General features: G+C 42.7%; 1 protein-coding gene across 6 annotated transcripts in view; it reads right to left on the bottom strand.

Annotated features, from left to right (window-relative positions):
• Positions 1-23,808, bottom strand: part of LOC138491615 (ubiquitin carboxyl-terminal hydrolase 48-like) — a 1,427,336-nt gene that overhangs the window by 207,497 nt on the left and 1,196,031 nt on the right. For all 6 annotated transcript variants that reach the window (XM_069618241.1, XM_069618240.1, XM_069618239.1 and 3 more), the window contains one exon: positions 11,062-11,129. In XM_069618241.1, the coding sequence (XP_069474342.1) occupies positions 11,062-11,129 (68 nt within the window). The remainder of the gene's footprint in view (positions 1-11,061; positions 11,130-23,808) is intronic.

Here is a 23,808-nt window from a genome sequence, read left to right on the forward strand (position 1 = left end):
GGTTTTGATGGACTGCTGAGAGCAATTACCACTTTTTTGACTGCCTTGCAGTACAGGGCACTCAAATGCACATACGGGAACGCCTGCTGCATTTCGATGCCGGGGGATGTGTCCAACACGCTTGGATCATGAAGACCTTCCGCTAGCTTGAGCAGACCTGCCTGGTCAGCCAGAAAATCGGACAGAGGGTCCATGTCTCTTGCTACCAAGGGTTCCATTGAAAATGGAATGGGATCTCCTTCCTCTTTGAATATTGTACATAAGGACTTGAAGTCCGACCTGGATTCCGGCACACAGTCTCAGTCCAGTGTCTGAACTAACGTTGAAAAATGTGGATGGTTGATGCTTCCATCTATGACGTTGGCGCCAAAGCAACCTTCACCTTGCTGTGATCGAGGGTGTTGGATCTTTTTTGGCTACCTTCGTGCCAGACGAACTGGGCTCGGTCGGCGCAGCAACTGCTGTTGGCTTCAAGACTGAGGTCATAGCAGCTGCGGCTTTTTCAAAGATCTGCATCATCTGAGATTTAGACTCCTACCATTCGGTTCCATGTGATAATGTCCCAGCAAAAATGTCAACCGTCCCTATATATATGGTCACCTATATAATGTTGCCACAACCTTTTCCCAGCGACATTATGTATGACGAGCATATAAATAGGGACATTATTACCTGATACCTGCCATTCTCCCCTAGAAGCCCCCTTAGAAGGTTAGGACTTACCCCTTGTACCTGACGATTTGGAGTTGCGCCTGTTTCTGCACTTCTTTTCACGAAAGGAGGAGGAGGAAGAGTGGTGGGACTCGCTGCGTGAGTACAACCTTTTCATTGACCTTTTCAGTGCCTACTCTCCCTGTATTTTTCGGGAGTAGGTCCTTCAGTATGTGTGCCTGAGGACTTTGTCGCTGCTCTAGCTGGTGATTTCATGTGGGGCCTCCCCAGCGCCAGCTTTGCTGAGCGTTCACTTACCGCCTTCGGGTTCAGGAACCACATTGTTTTATGTCATGTTACACTTCCAGAGATCACACTCCAATATTATGTGGTTCTGTGAGAGACATCTTTGAGCTGCAGTCCCTGGAGTATTTGAATCCAGACAACTTGGACCCTGACATACTGACACAGTTGGATTAGAAAATCCCAAGCCGTGTTCCAAACAGCGTCCTCAGTGCACGGAAAAAGGGAACTGAGTTAAGGGGGCGTAGTGACTGTCTTAAGTATGATAAGCGTTGTCATGTCTGAATTCGAGAGTGGCATAGTCAAGACAAGGGAAAGTAGAGGAGATGATGTTTAGCCGCACTATACCGCCTGTCAACACTTTCCGAGCACCTGAGGGGATGATCTATCTAGATGAGGAATCTGTGGGAGAATGCAATCCATTGAAATGGCATCCTGAACTGAAAAGAAACCTGGCACATTTTTTTCAAGGTGTGCCTCTCCCAAGAGTGTTCAATTTTAAATCAATATAGGCTGGTACTGATACCTTGAAGGTGTGCCTAGACTCCTGACTGTCTATTTCTACGTGCTCCAACATCCCTGACAGCAGCACTGCGAGTGCTGCTCTTGCTGCGACATTCGTTCCCTGGAGGGGCGGAGCCGAATGCAAACATGTGACGGATCACGTGACTTCAAGGAAGCACAAATTGCCGGCCCAACTGCCCGTGCGGCGCTGGTACTGATACCTTGAAGGTGTGCCTAGACTCCTGACTGTCTATTTCTACGTGATCCAACATCCCTGATAGCAGCACTGCAAGCGCTGCTCTTGCTGCGACATTCGTTCCCTGGAGGGACGGACCCTAACGCAAACACGTAATGGATCACGTTACTTCAAGGAAGCACAAATTGCCGGCCCAACCACCCTTGTGACGTTAAGCCCTGGAGGCTTTAAGGGCTGGAGCCGCTGTTTAGCTGTTTGGCTGTGACCTGTGACCCTGTTCTGTAGGACCCTATACGGACGTGCCAGCTGGTTGCTTACCGCCTAGCCGTGGTTGTGTGAGTACTGTAAGACTGTTTGGGAATCCATACTGCCTTACAGGCTGCTTTAAACTATTTAAGTCATCAGGGTGAGGGATGAGAGTCAGACTCTGGCAGCTCCTCAAGCTGTCAGGTGTTCCTTACCCTGTGACTTTAGCTACCTATTTGATATCTAGAATACAGCTTTCTCTCTATATCTCCAATTTTTAGATCTATATCTGAATGTTTTAAAAGTATTTTAGTGGTACTATATATCTATTTTTATCTTCTGATTCAACTAAGCTACCACTTCCATTCAGTGCATTTTATTAAAATATTTAGTTTTTTCTAATATTGTATCTTATTGCCTGTGATACCGACAATATGTATACATTGGTGACACATTGACCCTGTTGACTCTAGAACTGTTTACGCTGTTGGAATCCTTTGCTCTACTGGCCCCTCAGACACCAGTGTAGACCTCCTTTTGGATGACACGTAGGGGTCTCAGGAGTCCGTCGGCCATGGAGGCTACTCTGAATTCTTTGAAATCTGCTGAGGAGCTTCACTCTCCAGATTCGAAAGAAGTCACCCTCCCTCTGAACTTTTCCTCTGCTTCTCTGGGTAAGCCCCCTACCATTCAAGTTCTCGACCCTTTGGGCTCTACTGTACTGAAAGGTACTGTTCATGATCAAATTCACTCTCAGGATAGGAGTGAGGTTTTTAACGCAATGGGCATCATTCCACGTATTTTGTGTGATAATAGCTGTATTTTCAATGGAACTCATGACATCTCCATTGATGCTCAGGAAGAACGTTTAGCAGCTACTCTAGTCATGAACTTGGATGATGGGGGTATCTCTACTAGGGCGGGCCCTATTTTGATGAATTGAATAATGAGAAGGTGAATGCTACCCATCTGACTCCTATCTCTTCACACTCAAAGATGTCCTTGTCTGTTCCTAAGGTGGATGGTTCCAGTTCTAACTGCATAAAAGCACCTGCTGCTTCTAATGCTGTTACCGCCCCAAAATCTTCTCTATTAGAGGGTAATATTAATCATACTATTTTTCCTTCTAAGTTATCTGCTGGGGTGTCCTCTCCTATAGGGGTGGTTAACCATACCTCAACTATCCCTTTGAATCTCTTTGTCTGTTCTGTTGGTGTAACGCTCGCCTGGTATCCACGGGGACGTCACTCAGCCGGTCCTGGCCTCTTACGACCTCAAACCCTTCCCTGGAGGCTATTCGACTGGCGACTGGGCCTGAAACACAGGATTGGTAGAGTTTAACTCCCTATTGTTTCTGTGTGCTTGAACCCCTTCCTCCCCGGGGTCCAACCCTTCCCTTTGATCCACAGCTCATCTTGTTTTCTTGGATGGTGTGCTCTCCGTCCTGCTTTCAGCGCAAGGGCGCGTTGATTGATGCAGGCTCGTTGGTGCCTAGCTACTTCACTGGCGAAAGTCCGACTGGTAAGTATAATGAGTCTTTGAACAGTCCTCTAACTTCGTTCCTTTCCTTCTTAGATGATGGCCGGCGTCGGGGATGGCGGCGTGCATCTGAGATGAGTGGCGCTGAAGGTGAGTGAGAGCGCGATGCGCGATGCACCCTTTTCGTATTTGTATTGAACTGAGTTCTTTTTCTATGTCTTTTAGGTGCCGCGACGTTGTCAGCGTGGATGCCGGTTATGAAGAACAAATGCGGTGAGTAAGTGCGGTATGCGGCGCCTTTAGATGTTTCCACGCTAACCTGGATTGTCTTCCCCGCCCTCGCAGATGGATGAGAAGTTTCCGGAGACACAGTTCCCCCAGAACGGCTGGGATTCAGTTTGGAGCTCGTACTGTATTTTTTTAAAAAAACTAAGCGAAGAGCTGTAAAATGCTTAACAATGCCTTTTCTCTGTTCTTTTCCTCTTCATTAGGAAGCGGCATGCCGGGATGGGAATGACACCGCCGAAGATGCCCGCAGAACAGAAGGAGCATTGAATGATGGGCAGAAGGGCTGCAAGGTAAGGCTGTTCCTAACGGTGTTCTTGTTCTTGCAGGAGCTGAGTGCAGAAAAAAGATGCAGGCCCACTGGAGACCGATCCGAACACTGAGTGTCACGCTGCAGGTGCAGAAAACGCAAAGCATGCGTCTCAGCCTGGGCGTGGCTTAAATAGTCTATGGGTATCCCAGGTGCCTCTGGGCTGAACCACACCCAAAAGACTAGACCGCACATGCAGTTCTGGGAACCGAAATATGTGGGGGCATCCATCTTGTCCCCATCAATGCATTACAAGTCCAATCCCCAATGTTATCCTATGGGAGTGAGTCTGGTGCCACAAGCGCCAAGTCTGACTCCAAGTGAGTCTTTGGAGGGATGGACAGGCCCTTGAGGGCCATGTAGGTGACCGTGGCCTGGCTCCAGCCTGACATCTTGGAGGGCTGGGGACAAGAGGGGCAGGAATCCTGGCAGTTGGGAAGTCTGTCAGCCCTACCATGAAAACCCCAGTCTTTAAAACACGCCTAAGGAAACCACTGCTTAATATTTCCAAAACAGAATTTAAGCTGGGTTTGTTAGGGGAACCAATTCCGGGGGAAAAAATCTCTAATTATTTTGGGAAAAGAACAGCGACTAGTACCCTTATTAAACCTCCTTAATGAGCTTTGTCAGTGGTCACTCTAGATCATCAGCATTTGACAGAAGTAGCAAAAAAATTATATACAGAGGAGCCTTCACACAATGATATTGATGACATTAGTATTATTGAATGTGCAGACAAAGCAATTGCAGAGAGAGGGTTAGAACCTAATCCGACATATACTAATAATGTAACTCAGCAAACCTGTGATGCTTCTTTTGTGGACTATCCCTCTGAATTCACATATTTTATTGATGAATACACTGAAAAGCAAAACTGGCTTAGAGAAAGGGGTCTACTCCCGGACCCGATAAAGGAACATGCTAGCGAGCACCACACTCTTAAAGAGGCTGATGAAAGGATAAGACTGACCCAACCTACAGTCTCCTCGTTGAACATGGTGCTGAGTTCTTTTGTCAGTCTTTATGATAATATTTGGGCAGAGGTTAGATCCCACTCTCTTCTACTCTCGGAAATCTATGCCAGGCTAGAGGGGCTTCATAGGTTTGACGAGCTGGGGAAGATTATTTGGGAAGATAATCCCTCTATAATTAAGCTATGCCTTGATTCTGCCGTGCCGTATCAAATAAGGACTGAAGGGGGTGCAACTAAGAGGGCCCCCGATCTGGTAATGGCTAGTGCCTCTGGGGAAGAACCATATAAGATGCACCTTCGATTTCTTCACTTCCTTCAGGGAGGGGAGTATCGGCTCAAACTCTGCCGATACCATCTTTGCAGAATGAGGGAGTTGTTTCTGCTCACGCTATATGAGCAAAATTACCACTTAACCTTGAAAAGGTGACTGCTATCATAGACCTAATGAAATCGGATACTCCCCCAGAAGAAGCTTCAGATGGGCTGACTGTCTATTCTCCCAGTCCTTCTCTCCCTAGAGACGCTTGCGACCCTAATATACCAGAAGATCGTAAACAAGATAATGGAGTTGATGATATCTTCACTCCAGGCTTAAAACTCCAGCCAAATCTGGAGAATACCCCTGATCGCATGGATCTAACTAAACAAGCTGTACCCTTCAAGGGCTTTGCCCCTTTAGATAAAAAAACTATACAACAAATTAAGAAAACTAAAAAAAGAAAAATATTAAAAAATTAAATTCATTCACTAACACATTTTTTTTTAATTTGGTTCTTCCGACAGTTTCTCTGCCCGTAAGCATTACTATCCCTCCGAAGGGGGTTTCCACCTCGGGGGAGGTAGCGGTACCTCTCACTGCCGTTCCTAATGGCGTTCCTATGGCTACTGTGGCAAATGTATTGCCTGCTAAAACAGCTGTAGGTATCCAGACAGATTTTCTGGCAACTACCCCTGCGCCGGATGATAGCAACTCCCCCATGGTTGTGGGTAATACTATCTCGGCTGAGGACATTCCTGCTCTCCCTATCTCTAATGATATCTTAGTGATCTCTGAGCCTTCAAAAAATAGTGCCCCGGTTATTCTGAATGCCCAAATAGAATGTCACTCTGACATCTCCTCTTCTGTGAAAGTGCCTCCTATCATCCCTGTTAAACTGTCACCTTGTTCTCTCTTACCTCCACAACTTCTGAACCTGCGACCCTGATTAATCTTGACATGGCGCAACAACTTCTTCAGGGTTTATATAGAATGAAGTCCTCCTCTGTGGTGGATGTTAACCCTGTGCTGGGTTCAGACCAGGCCAATGCTGCTGCTACTAGTTCCCCTGTTACAGCCGGCCAATCATCTCTCCCTCTTGGTGGCTATATGGATTTCCCCCACTCAGCTTTGGGGGATCGTACTATGGGATTCAGGGCAGGGGGGGATCTCTATGTCCCCAATATTTCAAACCCTGTTCAAATAAAGTCCGCAAATGGGGGTCCCTTTAATGGCAAGGACAGATTTCCATTGGGTTTCCATTTAATCCAGAAAAGGACAATTTTATGGGGTGCAAGGGGCCCTGACTCGGAAGATGATCCATTAATCCAATTTACTAAGAATATTGCAGATTCACTGCCCCAATCCTTGGGGGAAAATGATCCGCTAGAGACCTTACAACTTATTAGTCTCTGGGGTAATGACATGCCCATATTTCTTAACCGAGGGAATATTCTGAACATTTTACATCAACTCCCACCATTGTCTTTGATCTCTAGCTATGATCTAGAGAGGATCTATTTCCCTTCTAAGGATCGTGCAGATCTTAGCAACATTGTTTTGAAATCAAGAGTGGTGTTGGACCTGATAATGGGACAAAAAGAAGGCTTAAGGGAGCTTGGCTTTGAAATAAATTTGATAAAACCAAGTCAGCTACCCAGTATGCATGGAAGATCTGAGGAGTATAGGGGAATTCCGACTATGGTTTACCACATGGAAAGGCTTTCACAGCCTCAACAGGGGCATTTCCCAGCCAGAAAACATGGAGATTCTAGAAACTGGGCCCAGGTTACCTCTGGCCAGTGGAAATGAGCTCTTTTCTAAAAGTCTGGACCCTGCAACAAATAAAATAGTCTCCAATAAATTGATTCTTTTGTCCTGGAATACAACGGGAAATTTACATCTCCTGACAAATACTGATATAGCAGCTATGATTAATGTCTCAGACTGCTTCTATCTGCAGGAAACCTGGCTGCTCTCATCTCCCTTTATCAATGGCTATGAAATCTATTCCCAAAATGCAAAACCCAGTCTGGGAGGGAGAGCGTCAGGGGTCTAATTATTGGGCTAAGAGTTTCTCTTGGCCTTAGGCGTGTGGTTATCTTGGATACGCCATTTGGGATTCTAGCAGTGGAGACCGTTTCCAGAGAGGGTCTGTTTAATATTCTTATGATTAACATCTATTGGCATCAAGGCCTAGCTGCTCTTGAGCCCTTTCTGGAAAGCTTAACTGATCTGGTTCTAGCCTGGAGATCTGCAAATATCAGGGGGAAAGTGATTTTAGCAGGTGATTTGAATTCTGACTGTTCTATATCGTCTGATGCCGATTATGGGGATCTGGGGCAGGATCTAGAGGATGATAACCAGAGGAGACAGAAATATGCTTGGGCCAGATTGTGGAATCTCTCTCTGGAATAGGTGGGTTGGATATGTCTGAATGGTATCTTTGACTCTACCCACCCTCTTCGCCCTACTTGGCACAGAGGCCTGTCAATTTCTACTATAGACTATTTCCTTGTAGATAATTCCCTGCTTCCTCTTTCCTCTGAAGTTCAGGTTCTTTTTAACCCCTACAGTGATCATGGGTCTCTGCCTGTTTCCTTCCGTCTTCCAACTAAGAAGTTGTCCTCTCGGGGGCCACGAAATCTTAAAACTCTCGGACAAGGTACCGTGATATACTGGTAGCCGGCTAATATTAATCTTCTCAATGATCAACTCCTTTCCTCACTTAACCACACTTCTCTCCTGTGGAAACAAGTGGTCTTTAATACTCAACACTATGATTGCCTTCTGAATGCTCTTCACAGCAGCCTCTATGATACACTTAGGAAGGGTAACTCCAAAAGAGTTCATGTCCACAGGTTTGATCAGGAGCTGGCTAGTGAAAAGGTCCATGTAAGTAAACTTACCAGAGAAACCTGACTCCTCGATATTGACCAGGACAATAAAAAAGCTAACATCAAATCTATAAGTCAAATATATAAAAACTATTGCATATCAAGAAAATCCAGTCTGCTGCAAAATGATGTGGAGCTTATGCTACGAGTTTTGGTTAAAAAGGATCTCAGGGCTTTCTGGGCTCTTTTCTCATCTCAAGACTCTATTTCGGCTACTGATCAATTGAAAGCTATCCCGGAGGCTCAATGGGTAGATCACTACACCAAGCTCTTTGGTAAAGGGGAAGAGGCTGGGAAGAGACTGCAACTGGGGAGGATGCACTAAACATCATGTGGGAGCTCCCTATTGATTATGAGACGATACGTGGGCAAATCGTCAAAGCTAAGAAATCTAGGGCTCCAGGCCCTAATGGCTTGACGAATAATACATTGAAAGCCCTACCGGAAATTTGGGCTAAGCTACTCTGCATGATATTTCAGGATATAGTAAAAACTGGTAGTGTACCTATTAGCTGGCAGACTGCCCATATTGTACCCATCTTTAAGATTATTGATGCGGATTGTAAGCTTTTTGCTTCCCTGCTTCTATCCCATGTCAATGTTTGGATCAAGGAGAACCATATTCTACCGAAACATCAAACAGGGTTTAACGCTGGCCATTCAACCAATTTAAACAGCTTTATTTTAACTGCTTTACAAAGCTCAATATGGGGCAAATTTGGTGGTACTCTATATGTTGCCGCATTCGATCTGTGAAATGCTTTCGATTTGGTTATTAGGTCACATATCTGGGCTAAACTGTCAAAGTGGGGGCTCCCGGCAGGCCTACTCAATTTAATTATGGCCATGTATGAGAACTCGGGGGTCCATATAAGGATTGACCTAGAGGGGACCCTCTCCAGAAGAATAAGGACATGTATAGGGGTGAGACAGGGATGCTCTTTGGCTCCATGTCGTTTTATCCTTTTTCTGGTAGGGGAGTTCCTTAGGGATGCAGGTTTGGTGAAAGCAAAACTAGGGGATCTCAGATTCTCGTGGTTGGCATATGCTTAAGATTTCCTTCTCTTTGATCAGACCAAAGTGGGCTTGCAAACACTAATATGTAAGTTTGAAGAATATGCCGCAATAAATGGGTTAAAAATTAACTTGAATAAAATCCACACGATGGTCTTCCCTAAAGGGAAAAAAGGGAATAAACAAGTGTGGAAAATTGGTTGTGAACCGATTGTGAGTGCTCATTAAATTGTTTAATTGTTTATCTGGGATTTCTAACTCTGGGCCAATCTTTGGTTTGTTGAACTCAGACGATTGCTCAGATATAAAGCACTCCCCCTTATTTCACAGACTATCAAGCTGGATAACAAGTATGGTAGGTTCTCTTTTAAGCCAGCAGTAGACTTTTTCGAAGGAAAGGTTGTTCCGAAATTAATATATGGCATGGAACTCCATTACTTGGATATCCTGACTTTGAGGGACTCCCTTGAGGGTATTTTTAGGAGAAAGGTTATGAAACTTCCCAATAGTATCCCTACAGTGGCTATAAGGTTAGAACTGGGTCTAATGTCCCTGCAAGCCAAAATCCTTTGGCGGGTTCTGGCACTTTTCTCCTCTCTGCTCTGCCCTAAAAGGGATACGCTTTATGACGATCTGGGTAAAATTCTCCTCTCACAGGGATCCCTGGATCGAGAAAAATATCTTCTAAAATTCAGAGATCTCTGTGATAAGACTCTATTAGATCTGTCTACTGACAGGGATACTCTGTTGACCAAACCGAATAAAGTGAAAAAACTCCTTTACTGCTTTGCTTGGAATAACACCCTGGAAAAACTCCATTCTTGCCCCTCTCTCTGTGACCTAAAATGTGATCATAAAAAGAGAGGTTCTCTGTCTTTTATTCTGACACAATTTCCCAACCGCTATTATCACTCCCTCCTCCTGAAACTTAGGTGGAACATTCTGCCCACTAAGGAGGTTCTACAAAGAAGGAATGCAATTAATGATTCAGATCTCCTCTGTCGTTTTTGTCATACTGCAGGGGTTATTGAAACTGCCCACCACTTCTTTTTAGACTGTGCACCATGGAAAGGACTAAGGGCACTTTATCTGGACAAATTTAACACAATGAGACTTCTGCGGGCAGAAATGTTTATTTGGTCGAGTTGTCTCTCAATTTCTAATACTACAGAGGGCCTTGCGGTTGCAGGATTCATCAAATCTTTAGATCAATCTTTAGATCTGTATGCACCCTTGTGCTGAGCTCCCTGTTTGATGTATTCCTGTTTACACTCGCTTGTTGTCTGCTCAATGATTGTACTGTATTTGATATAAATCTGTAATTTATGATTGTTTGCTATGTCGTGTGATGTATGAAATTGGAACTTATATTTGTCTTAACTGTGCACTGATTTTATATGCTCTGTTTACATTTTCGAAGGAGTGTAGGGCTATGCTTTATTTACAATTTATTGATAGGTATGTATATCTACATATTTTCTTTTCCTTTTTTTCTTCAATTAAATGTAATTGTAAAGATTTCTTATGTAAACCATATACAAATAAAAACAAAAACAAAATCAATATAGTTTTACAAATACTGCACACACAAGGGGAAAAGTTTGGACTTTTTGCTTCGTAAAAACACACCATTTTCGTTTTCCGTAATTGAATAAACTATAACCAGTCATGAACAATCTTTTTTAAGTTCCTGTTGTGTTGGCATGCCAGAACTTTTTCAATGCAACATTTGGCCCCGATTTGCCCTTCACTGGATCACTGTAACACTGGAAAGCTTGCAATGTTTACTGCAATGCTCCAGTGTTCTACTGCAGTGACAATTGATGTTCTTCAATCAGCCAGCCGTTTTGCAAGCACGAATAAATACACGAGTCAAATCCATACTAATGTCATAGCAGCTCAGCCATTCATTCCCACACGGAGTACAGACTGTGGGTCACTATTTACCTAGAGAGATTGTTTCTCTCATTTCTCCAGAGAGTCAAAGAATCCTTGTCCGTTTTCTGCTGTGTTTCCTGAAAGTATAATCAACATTTATGCTTTAGTAAGGCAACACACACATGTTCTCCAACAATAAAATGAAACACGTGACATCATAATATAGTGAGCACAATGGCACACATTGGTGCCCTTTTTAGTTTGGGCTATTGCGACACCTATACACCGAAACGATTGCATTAGGGTACAAATAGGGAGGAATGGCATATGAAGAGGGACTCACAGACTGTTGTGTTTAGTTATGTGCCCATTCATAGACTGCCATGGCCATGCTTATCCCAATAGTTCTTGTCCCTCCCTGGTCAAAGCACCTCCTCGTGGGAACTCTTTGAGCTCGCTTTAATCAAGCTTTACCATCAAACATTGCATTCTAAGTGAATGCCATAGTTTTTATAAAGCAGTTTTCTGAGAGCTAACAACTTAATTGGAGTTGTAAACCCGATACTGATGTAATAAAAATGTCTTACCAGGTCTGCCTTCAGCCACTCGATTTATAAGCGCTCTGCGTGTCCTTCACTGAAGTCCTGTTAAAAAACAAGCATTGGCAAAGCCAACAGTTTTGGCTTGTGTATACCTTTTACGCATTTGCCAGCCAATGCTATATGATCCCAAGGTACACAAACCATTTAGCACCTGCTACCATCAAAGGCCAGTTAATACCACTACGGCTATGCCTGGCAAGTGCTTTTCAAATGCCTACACAAAAGCCCACACTGTTGGCATGCCAGTGGTTGTTTAGAGCTTCGTGTGTAAATGCTGGTGTCACTAGCATACTTGCAGAAGTGATATCAGATGGGTAAAATGGACGGGACATTGCTCTGAGAATTTACATACACATTGGCCACAGCACAGGCCAATATGTGGTGCGCTCAGAGAGTTCTGAAATCTAATCACTCACTGTGATTCGTCAGTTGCCTGTCACATGTCAGAGACTGACAATTGTTCACTTTCCCTTATAGGAGATTAAGGCTAGCATTCGGGGTATGGCTAGGTCCACCCATTGATCAAGAATAAAGGAAACCAGGGTCACATCGGGAAAACAAAAGGTTTGTGAACCCCTTAGGATCTTCACATAGCACAAACCTAAAATGCTTTCAATCTAAATTGTTAAAAAAAATAGATGTTTGCCTAAATTGTGGGAGCCCCTTTACTGACAACAAGCAAGGCCCAGTAACCAACAGAAACGCCAGACAGTTGTTTCTGCTATGTTTGGCATCATCAGTGTGGTTCATCTCCGGTGCATCCTCTTTACAACCACAGAAAGCCAGGTCCATATCATAGATCCATGTCACAGTTACCCTGACTAGCTTGGAGGAACAAGCAAGAAACTCGCATCTGGGTACCCTTCTCTGGCTTGAAGACACATTAAAAGAAAAAAGTAATAGATGGAAGGTTTGAATACACCATATTAACTGGAATTGCACTGAGCAACCTGCCATACCATATATGATAGCATGAAGGTTTCCAAGAGCAATGTCCCTTTTGGGGTTTTAGTATGTGTCCTTGTACCTTCCATTCATCACTGTTGGGTGGTTTGATAGAGTGGACAACCATAATGCCCAGAAAATCTATAATGCCCAGAATAGACAGGCCAGAACATGGTAGTATGCAAGGTTGCCCAGATGGATGCCAGGGCTTATGATTCATTTCAAACCTTCCATTCATCACGGTTGGGTGGTTTGATAGAGTTGCCAGCCATAATGCCCAGAACATCTATAATGCCCAGAATTCAGGAAAGATTAGGTCTTTCAGTTGTGCCATTTTGTTTGGGTGTCCTTTAATTGCAGCAATCAGCATTCTGTGTTACGATGCATAGACTTTAGTTTGGGTTGCACTATTTCCACTAATATTAATCGTTTAAAATGTTATCGTTAGGAGGGTTTTTTTTTTGCTCCATTCTAAGACTTCCACTAGTACCACTGTTCGTGCTCAAGGCTGCAGTCTGTTTTCGCGGGATTTCCATCGTGAAAGAGGAGCTATAACTACTCTTTGCACCGGCGGAGCGGAATGCCGGCCAGAGTGTTAGCAGTTTTCCGCAGTTCCCTGCAGGGAAGCGCCGGGAGCGTCTCAAGGTACCTGCTTTGTGATATTTGTTGGGATTAAACACCTAACCTCGGCTCCACCGGGCCTGCAAACCAGAGGACTGGTGACTCTGCAGCGTTCCTTACAAGCGTAAAAGAACTGGTGGCCGCTTGCTGTTTTCGTTTTTTCCTTTCTTTTCCTTTTTGCCGGCGCGAACGCATGGAGGGCTAAACGCTCACGTCTGGCAAGGTCTCGCTTTCAGGACGGAAGGGGCGCCTTCATTAAATTCCAATGGTGACCATAGCATATGTTCGTTGGTGGAAAGGATCCACAAGCTGCCCTAATAGCCCTTAACCAAGTAATATCGACTTTTGCCTCTCTATATGAGGACATAAAATCAGAAGTTCGAATACACAACATAGCTTTTGGAGCCATATCTTGACTGATAAACTAGACTTGAATGGATATACGCAGAAGGAGTCGTCGGCTTTAACACAAGCCATATTATTATTACAAAGTGCCAGAGTACCGACTCCGGCAATGAAAATGCACGAGGAGTCCCGTCTACAGGCAGCTCTCCCGGAAAAACTAACGACATTTAACACTAATTGAGATGTTATTAGTGTTGACTGTTCAGGGGGGAACCAGGCTGCCCTAGTACCACTATAGAAGAAAATGTCGCAGAAATAAGTCTAAGAATACGAAAAAAAGTTGTATTATGCGCTGGTCGTGAAAATGACCCAGGCCCCGGGCCGCATGAAATGCGGGACGATAGAGGGTCTGGGAGTTTAGGTGCGGGTGGGGGAAAACGGCGCGAAAGCATAGGGAGGGGCGTCCGAACGGCGCCACAAGAAACAAAAACCCAGGAAGGGCAGGAAACAGTACCTGGGAAGGTGCAAAATATAACAGCAAGGGGTCAGGGGGGTAACCCGGCCGCCCCCAAGTCGGAACAAAAGGCCGGGGGTGTATAAGTAAGCCAGGAAAAGGAGAGGCGGCACAAACCAGGTAAGAGCTCACCTCTCTCGGGTAGGTTCTTAGTGCCTGGATAAGGGGAAGGAAAAACGTTTGCCACCCAACCCACCCTGCAATAATAACGGAAGAAGAGGGGTGCAAGCAGGAGCCGGTACGCCGAGTACTCTCTCGGTACACGGTCCAAAAAAGAAGGAGCAAGCAGCAGTAAGAACGCCGAATACTCTTTCGGTACACGGTCCAAGAAAAGAAGGAGCAGGCAGAAGAAGGAACGCCGAGTACTCTTTCGGTACACGGTCCCAGACATGTCGTAGGCGGCATGTGCCCAGGAACGAAGGCCCAGGGATAACAAGGACTCAGGAGGAGCCTTGGGCAACTTCAGGACTGGACACAAGGTGCCCAAAAGCATATGGCAGTGTATTTATTTTGTTGTGTTATATTTTCTGTAAGAAAATAAAATGCCTTCGGCCTACAACTTTTCCATACACATAAGTTGTCTGTGATTTATTACTTAGGTAGGGATCTGGTAAGAGAAGCAAAGTGAACCCACACTACTCAGACTATTCTTACGGAATTTGACCATTCCAGAGTCGTTGTTAGACAAAAGGAAGACTTAACGGGGAGTTTATGGGCCCGCTGTGAATAAAATGCCAGTGGTAGTCATGGACAATTTTTCCGAGGATGAGTTTGCACCTCAAACATCGGGAAGAACTGATGTCTTTGTGGAGATGGTAAAAGTAACATCAGCGGCGACAGAGAACGAACAAGATTCCCTGCTAGACAAAGCAATGCCTCAGATTGATAATGCTGGCCACACTTATTCAAGGTTTAGACAGGTTGGAAGTAAGGATGCAGTGAAAGGGAAGGAACAATATAAACAGGGCTCAGGCCCTATGTTTAGCATCCTAAAAGGAGCCAGAGGAAGTGATGCTTCACATTCAGGGCTAGTCAAGGGTACGGAGTGTCCACCCACTTTTTTGAGAGGGTGGACACAGTCCCTCCATCTATTTTAGAGGTCTTGTGTAAACTGAGAACATTTGACTATCTTTCTTTAAGGTATGCTGACCTCGGGATTCGAACAGCAGTCGCCAGGTTCACAGGCCAGGCACTTCACCACTTATAACCTGATGAAAAATACAGTACAGCTAAAGTTAAAAGGACATATTTCGAAACTGCATGTTGGAGGGCAAACTTTGGTGTGATTCTTGGAGTTTCAAAAATACACGTCTTTTAACATTTTCAAACACTATTAGAAGAAAATATCCTCACTGCGTTTTCGATGGGTGTACATTATATAAAAAAGGCAAACGCCATTCATCCTGTGAATTTGTATGGTTATGGAAAGCCAGATGAATGAAATGTGCATGTGTCACCATGATACGCTAATTTCTGATGACCTCACACACCAGTGCTTATAATAAAGAGTCCCCCATTTTTCTTTTTAGAATGACCCCTGTCCACATTTTAGTAGAGAGGACAGTATCAAGAAGTGTGGCAAGCATGAGTTAGTAAGACAATAACTCAGAACACGGATAACTTTGAACAAAGGGGAAAGAGAGACGAAACTCTAGGTGCGATCAAAAGTGCACCTTCTCCGCATAGAATTTTAGAGATGATGGGCGACTCTCCCTTAACAGGGCTATGATCTTATTGCTATTTTCTGAAGTTTTAAATCTGAGCAGAATTTCTACCAAAGATATTGACCGTGTTCAGTTTATAGAGTATGGTCTTTCAAATCTTGCACTTGTCAGCTTCGAATCAAGGGTCGTGTATGATCTCATCATGAGAGAAGCCCCTTCGTTAAGACACAGGCTTTTCAGTGTCTCCTTTCCAGGAGGACACCATGGGGCATAATACACATGGAAACAGTAAGATATCACAATATGAAAGTAAATCTTTGTGGGTTCTATTGGGAGGGGGTAAAATACATTCCAGGAATGTAATATTTACAGGTATTGAGTGGCCTAGGGATGAATGTGAACAAGATTGGCCCTGGCTGCCAATAGTCCGAGAGGCCCGACGGCCCCTTCTCATAGCCTTTAGTGATAAGAGCTTGGGGATTCGCTCATGGAACTCGAGGGGTCATTCACATCTCTTCTTGAATCCGGAATTGGGAGCAATTTTGCGTAAATCAGATATAATAGGTCTACAGGAGACATGGACTCTCGAGCGTCTAGCTTGGAACGGATATAGCACCAGTTACCAGCTTGCTAAAAAGGGCAAGATGCGTCGACCATATGGGGACCTGATAACACTTTTTAAAAATGAGTATGATTTTAATGTTATTGGACCACATGACATCTGTCAGGGAGCCTTAGCTACATAATTTACTGGCAGATGAGTGGTGAAACAAGACAGCTTTTAATAATCAATATTTATTGGCATCTAGGTATCGGCGTTGCTGAAGTTATCTTATTTAAAATAAACAATTACTATATAAAATGGACATGCAATCATCCAGAGGGTCACATTGTAGTGTTGGGCGATTTGAATTCTACCTGTATAAACAAGGAAGAGACTAAGCATGTCTCTCATGGCACGCCTTACGCCACATCACATGTAAATAAAATCATTAGTGGTAAACTGTGGAAGGACAATCTAAATTATCTAGGCTTGGTGATGTTATAAGGAGCAATGGATGGGGATCCACTAGGCGAACATACCTGCCAAAGAGTTCAGGACCCATCTACTTTAGATTACATGTTTGTAAATAGATTTCTATTTAAGATGTATCAAATTTAATATCGAGAAAAGTAATTGGAGCGACCCTAGCATCCTCAATTGCTTATATGATCTTAATGCTTCCTCGCAGCAGGCGTTGTACGACTTAGACCTAACTTCAAATGCATCTCTTAATCATAAGGAACAAGCCAAATATCACCAAGTGGAACGACTTCTTAGTTAATGTGACAGATGAAATCAGTTATGGCTGGTAACTTTGTACATTCACAGTCAATAGTTTTGATGAATTACAAATTAACTCTCTGGCGACAGCACTGAGAAATGCGCAAAGCTGAAAGAAGCATAAGAACAACATAAGCAGGACAATGCATAAATATAACCCGAAAGTGGCAGAAAGGAAAAGAGAATTGAGAGTTGAGATTAGTAGACTAAACGTCTTAAACATTCCGGCAGAAGAAAATAATTTGCGTTGTAAAAAGATCGAAAAGCACCATAATGGCCTGGATGAGAGGTCATGAAGTCACCCTCATGCAGAAAGACGCTGAAGTTATGCTTCTATGCCTGAAAACAAATAACTGCGTTTTTTTGGTGTACGATTCATGCCTTGAATGTGGGCTTTGTGGAAACTTTAGTAAATGTTGTATTTGAAAGTAACAGGATCTCACATTTTCAGAGTCTATATGCAACAAGAGATCCCCTTATAGCTGAGTTTAAGAAATTAGTTGACTTCATGTCGCTCAAAGGATCAGAATCCTTTTATCAAAGAGGACAAGCATAGCAAGATTTTAAAAGCCAGGAATTTTCGGGCCCGCGGACAAAATCAGCTTTCTAACCAACTATTTAAGGGTGATCCGAGAAGCTGGTCTGGGATCCTTAAATTCAGCTTTGATGAAGTGATTGAAAGGGAGCACCTTCGAGCAACTTGGCAAACATCTTACATCATATCAATTTTCAAGTGGGTAGTCGGTCAGAAGCCAAAAATTACCGACTTCATTCCCCTGAAGGTGCATACACCAGGTACTATAAACCTGAAACAGTGAGTTGAACAGAGTGTCGGCAGCGGAGGGGCACTGGTTGGTTTACAGCACATCATATTACTATTATTATTATCTTATTTTTGTTGTCGGCTATTGTAGGGAACTAGCCATTTCAGTATTGTGAGAGTTAAAGCAGTGTTGAACTTGTCTGTGCTTGTAGCTTTTTAAGACTGGTTTGCATATGGTCGGTCATCTTTTTGTGGTGGCTTGGCATGACGAAGAACAATGGTCTGGAGGGTTGCCCAGAGCAATGCCAGAGATTTAAGATTCCTTCTAAAGCTTCCAGCCATTAACACTTTTGTTTTGTCCAAGTCACCCCGAGTGGGCCCTGTGCCTGCTGGGCCTAGAGAGCCGACTACACCTCACTGATGATGGCGAATGAGACCAAAACATATCTGGGGTTGCTTGTGGTCTCTGTGACCAAGCAGTTCGGCTAAACTACCCCTTGGGACCAAGCCTGATTTACATATGGTCTTTCCCCTTTCTGTAATGGCTTGGAAGGCTGAAAGATGAGTGCCTTGACGTTTTTCTAGAGCAATTACCATTGGTTAAGATTAATTCTAAACCTTCCAGCCATCCCTTTGTTTTTTGTTTTTGTTCTGCATCTTATTTAGAGCAGTTTTTAGCTTTCTTTCCTTTCTTCACTGTAGAATAGTGCATATTTGGTTGACAGGTGAGGAAGTGTTTTCTTCCTGCAGATGTTTTGTTCATGCATTCTTATATGAGAAGTGTATGGCCGAGGTGTGTCAGGTATTTGGAAGCGCTTAAGCTTGTATATTTAAACAAGATACTTCATCAAGAAACACCTGAGACTAGCTGCAGTGAATTCAATTTTACATGCTACTAGTTGTCACAAAAGATCAGTCATACAAAACATCCCATTTGGAGAATTTTATCGGGCACGCCGAAATTGCAGTGATATGGCAGACTTTACTGATGAAGTAGGACAGATTTGTGAAAGGTTCAAAAAAAGAGGCTACTCGAACTGTAGCATTCAAAATGGCATACAACGAGTTAGTAATATTTCACAAGAGGATATGCTGTATGAACATGAGAGGAAAAAGTCCATTGGGCTTTCAGATGTACGCATTATTACAAAGTATGTGCAAAACTCAGATATGTTATACAGATTGTTAGCCAAACATTGGCATTTACTTCAACTTGATTCTGATATATTGCCATACATAGCAGATAAACCCAAGATCATTTTTACGCGTAATCACACTCTCAAGGGACATTTATGCCCCTCTTATTTAGCTTCTGAAACCAATGTTGCAAAGTCTATTTCTTGGTTACCTTCCAAACCAAATGGCTTCTTTAAATGTGGTACATGTACTTTTTGCAAGATTGTAATACAATCCGACTCCTTTTCTTGCCATAATGGTTTATCAATTCAAATACGTGACTTTATGAACTGTAAGACCAAATTTGTAGTGTACGCGATTCTATGTATCTGTGGCAAAGTGTATGTAGGTTCCACCATACGGGAATTACGAATACGCATTAGAAAACATCTTGCCAGTCTAACTAAAGTTGATTCTAAATTACCACTTTCAATGCATTGGCAAGAACATCACCAAATGGACAATGTTAGTGATATTAGATTCCTTGCCCTAATGCAAGCGAGAACCCACCCCAGAGGTGGGGACCGTTTTGCATTACTACGGAAATTAGAAGCTTGCACTATATGTAGGTTATGATGTAACACCTTAGGACTTAACAGTGATACGGAATTAAATGTATTCTTATAGATGGGTAGGTGATTGTGTTACTCTTAACCTAATGTATTACTGTCTATCTGTGTCATTGCCAGAGCCTAGGGGGCCAGAGGGGCCTCAGCGCTGTGCCTGTGAGCCAAACTATTGGTATTAACACATAATAACAATTCTGTTTTGTCTGAACCTCATGCACATTTCATGTGCTTTTGACACCACTCGGTCAATGTACATAGTTTTAATAACATTAAACCGTATTGACAATCTGCTGCGATATCAAACCCATTGTCCATTTGTATTCACGACAGGGGTATAAGGACCTTTATCTTATTATTGCTAATGTTGAGCATCATCATTCACTCAGAAGCGAGGGCAAGCAACAAGTATTACTGCATATGTTGATGATACACTAGCTAAGAATTAAACACTACCATTTATGTAGCTCTTCCCGACAATATGGTGTGAGACTAGGGATACGTGGTATTTCATTTATTGCAACATTGAACGTGTTTGATAACCGCTCGACATCGTTGGTTAGATTCTTTCGCAATGTTTTCTTTTTTAAATGTCAATAATCACGTGACTGATATGCGTCAAGTGAATACACGGTATGGAATTTCAGGATACAGTACTTCAAGTGGGAGACCAGGAACGTGAGTTTTTACGTTCATTATAATAACTATTGTGTACGTCCGGATCCCCGGCAACCGCCTTTGAATGCACTTATCACTCAAGGGGTTATATTCACGGGTTCTATTCAGTTCACGATTATGAACTGTCACGTGACCGAATAGGGTCATGTGACTGTTGTGTCATGATTTTCGTGGGTGCTTTTTTTCTTTGTTTCCTCCTTCCGGGGTTTCTATATATATGGAACATGGACGCGCCCGCGTTTCAACTCACTATGAGACGGACGGGTGCGGACGAAAGTCATTACATGTAAGTTTAGGGGTGTTTCTTTTTTCTCGGGACAAAACGCGAATTAAAGGGCAATTCTATTCCACTAAATTTAAACATGTATGGTTCCCCCTATCAGGTAATGCCACCTAAGGCAGGCTGTTCATCAAAATGACAATCTCACCAGGACTATTCTAATCATGCAACAAGTGCAGGTAATACTTGTGGTCCTAACATTGAGACTCTACTTCACCTTAAGTTTTGAGACCCCAGTTTCCAATTTAGTATTTATAACGATTTGGTCTTTCCCTGCATATACAGGACACCGACTAGAATCTAATAATAACTTACCGGCACAATTCCAAGTGGATAAACTTAGCATGACCATCAATCGGGTAAATTTTGATCAGACACTATGTGGTGAAGCGTGACCATTGTGGATATGGATGCTGTATTAACACAGTAGCTATGAGACGTTTGCAATTTGCACACTATGTATCTGGCTATATATATATATATATATATATATATATATATATATATATATATATATATATATATATATACACACACATTTGGCTCTATGGGTGCGGTGAAGAGGTGCTCTTGCTGGTGGCACTGGGCTCCAGGCGGTGGCACGCATGAATTCACTGCATTAGTTATGGCAATGCATGCCATATTTAGATGACATCTTGATAGTATATCAGATGATTTAGCACTGTATATTTCAGTTTGATGTTTCCCACTCTTACTTTTATTTCTTTTTATGTGCTGTTGGTGACATGATGCTGTGTTGTCACTTTTGACATCATATATTTGGTAATGTATGGTCTGTTGTTGTTTCCTGTATTATTTGACCCTGTTGTTATATGGTGATACATATGTGTATTCAAATGTTGGAAATTACTTTTTTGGAGAAGAGTTTTGCCTTGAAAAAGACCTGTGGAGTTCGAAACATGTGTTGGCATACGACTCTGTCATCTGGACATACAAATCTGGTGTTGGATCATGGACTATGAATACAATTAAAAAACGCCAAAATGTATCTACGTCTTAACCATTATGAACCTTGTAGATGGAATGATTATTAGGAGGTTTAATGCTATTTATGCTTTATGCATGTAAACTAGCAGCGCATCTGATTGTGGAACATTCACTGTTTCTCTTATATGAGAAGTGGTGAGTCAGCCCTTTGGATGACAAGTTGAAATGTATCGGAAGAAACATTTTTATAAAATAATTGTGCAGCTCATGGTACTAGATTCTGGCATATTAGATTGTAAACTGAAGATGATGTTTTTTGCAGAAGTTTTTTGTAGTATAGACTAAGCCCAGGGAGCCTTTTCACTGGAGCAAGTGGGTTATTGGGGTTGACGATGCCTGCATAACTGTCCACCTCTATGCTGTTTTTCTAAAGGTCAGGGTGCCCCAGAAATTGAACATTGTTTTGAAGTATAATTCCAGCCTCACAGGAAGGTGCATTTCCCATTAGGCCAATGGGAGAAGGACACTACAATGTGTGTCAGGCTTCTCGCTGAGGTCCAGGGTCTTTTATTAGGGGAAAAACTGCATTGTGTGTAATTTGATACTACACAATGTCAATGAAAATGTAGTATAGGTTTAGTGTGTCTGTGGCATTTGTTTTGCAAACATTTGTAGTTGGCGGGATTGCCATTTTTAGGTTATCACATAGAACGTTAATGGCTTTAATAATGTGCTGAAAAAGGGAAAATAAACATGTTTAAAGAAGAGTAGTGATGTTGGTGCTCCGCTGAAGGAGATAGGTTTCGCAAGGAAGCTACAAACCTAGAAAGAGGATAGATTGTACCTGAACCTTATAGCACATTCTCTAGGAGAGAAATAGCTGTGTCACAATATTATTTAACAAAACAATTAATTTAAAGGTGTCAAGGTTTTTGATTTCTAAGACTAGGATGAAGGGTGAATCGCTTACCTATATGTATGTTTATTTGCTCGAAACATATCATTCTTAAAATATTACAAGAGATAATGAACTCAGTAAAAACATCTGTATGAAGGGATTTCAACTTCAGCATGGATCTGTTTAAGCACAGTAATCATTTACATCAGAGGTCCAAAAGGACAGTGATGTACTGAATATATTTAATCATGCTCTCTCTAAGTCCAGTGGGCATCTACAACAGAGAATTCCATCAAGGGTGCACAAAACATTTTCAAGGATTGGATTATAAACTTTCTGGTGTATAAGTGTCACTAATAACTGTATGCGCTATAAGATTTAAAATAACTCTCGAACAAACGATTCATGTGAGAGGCAGTGTTCCAATTGGAAGATTAATCCTTTTCTCATGAAATATGTTAAAGTGGTTCATGTAGAAAAGAAATCAATAAAGCAATTCTGCAAAGTTGATTTGGATCCAGAGGTGAATTTAAACTCATTCTGGAGAGGCACGAGATGTCAAAGAGCCTAATCCGAACCTAGAGTACAAGCTTTGAGTACCATAAAAAAGACTTGCCAAAAAAAAATCTCTAAATTTAAATACTTTTCACTGAGGCACAAAAAGGAAGATAGTATCTAAATCATCAGCATACGGAAAATGGGGAATACTTTCAGTTTCGCTGCATCAGAGTTTCTGTGAATAAGGGGGCAATATTAACGGAGGTGATGGGCCAACCCTGCCAGTAATGCCCACCCCACCAAGTTAAGAGCCAGAGCGAAACTCCAACTTAACGAATTCAGCTTTACTCATTTTTTTCAGCAGCTTGCCCTTAGCAGCACATTGCTATATAACTGAATTAGTCTGTCCCAGTATGTCCCAATCATTGCCTTAATCTGTGCATATCTGTTGACCTACTGACACTCTCTCCACTTGCCTTACCCAATAGAGATCCAGGCTTAATTTGTTTCTGACTCAAAAGTAGCAGTGGGGGGAGGGGAGGAATGGAGGTAGGGGTTTACCTTTTCATCTACTGGTTACTGCAACTTGGGTCACCTCTTTTACCAAGCAGTATCCATATTTGGCTGATTTGGCTTTTAGACGCTCTATAGTCGCAGCTATTCAACATTGAAATGGGATACTCGTGATTCTTCAAGTAATTTTTTAGTACCACAAATGATATACACCATGACAATTAACCCTGACAGTGCCCCGCTTGGTCTTTTAGGCCCCCCGTAGTTCTTGAATTTTTCTTCTTCTATAAAGACTTTACTTTTCTAGATGCTGCCTCTTGGAATTCTTTCCGTTTATTTTGCAGAGGTACTAATATTTCTCTATTTTGGATCCCTAAAATATGAGAATTTAAGGAGAGGAAATAGCTGGGTGTACAGGAATGTATTGTATAAAATATGTTCAGAAATATATTCTGCTAACTACTAATAGGTTTGATAACAT

Source organism: Ambystoma mexicanum, chromosome 10 (assembly GCF_040938575.1).
Source record: "Ambystoma mexicanum isolate Mex_15411 chromosome 10, UKY_AmexF1_1, whole genome shotgun sequence".
NCBI classification, from domain to species: Eukaryota; Metazoa; Chordata; class Amphibia; order Caudata; family Ambystomatidae; genus Ambystoma; species Ambystoma mexicanum.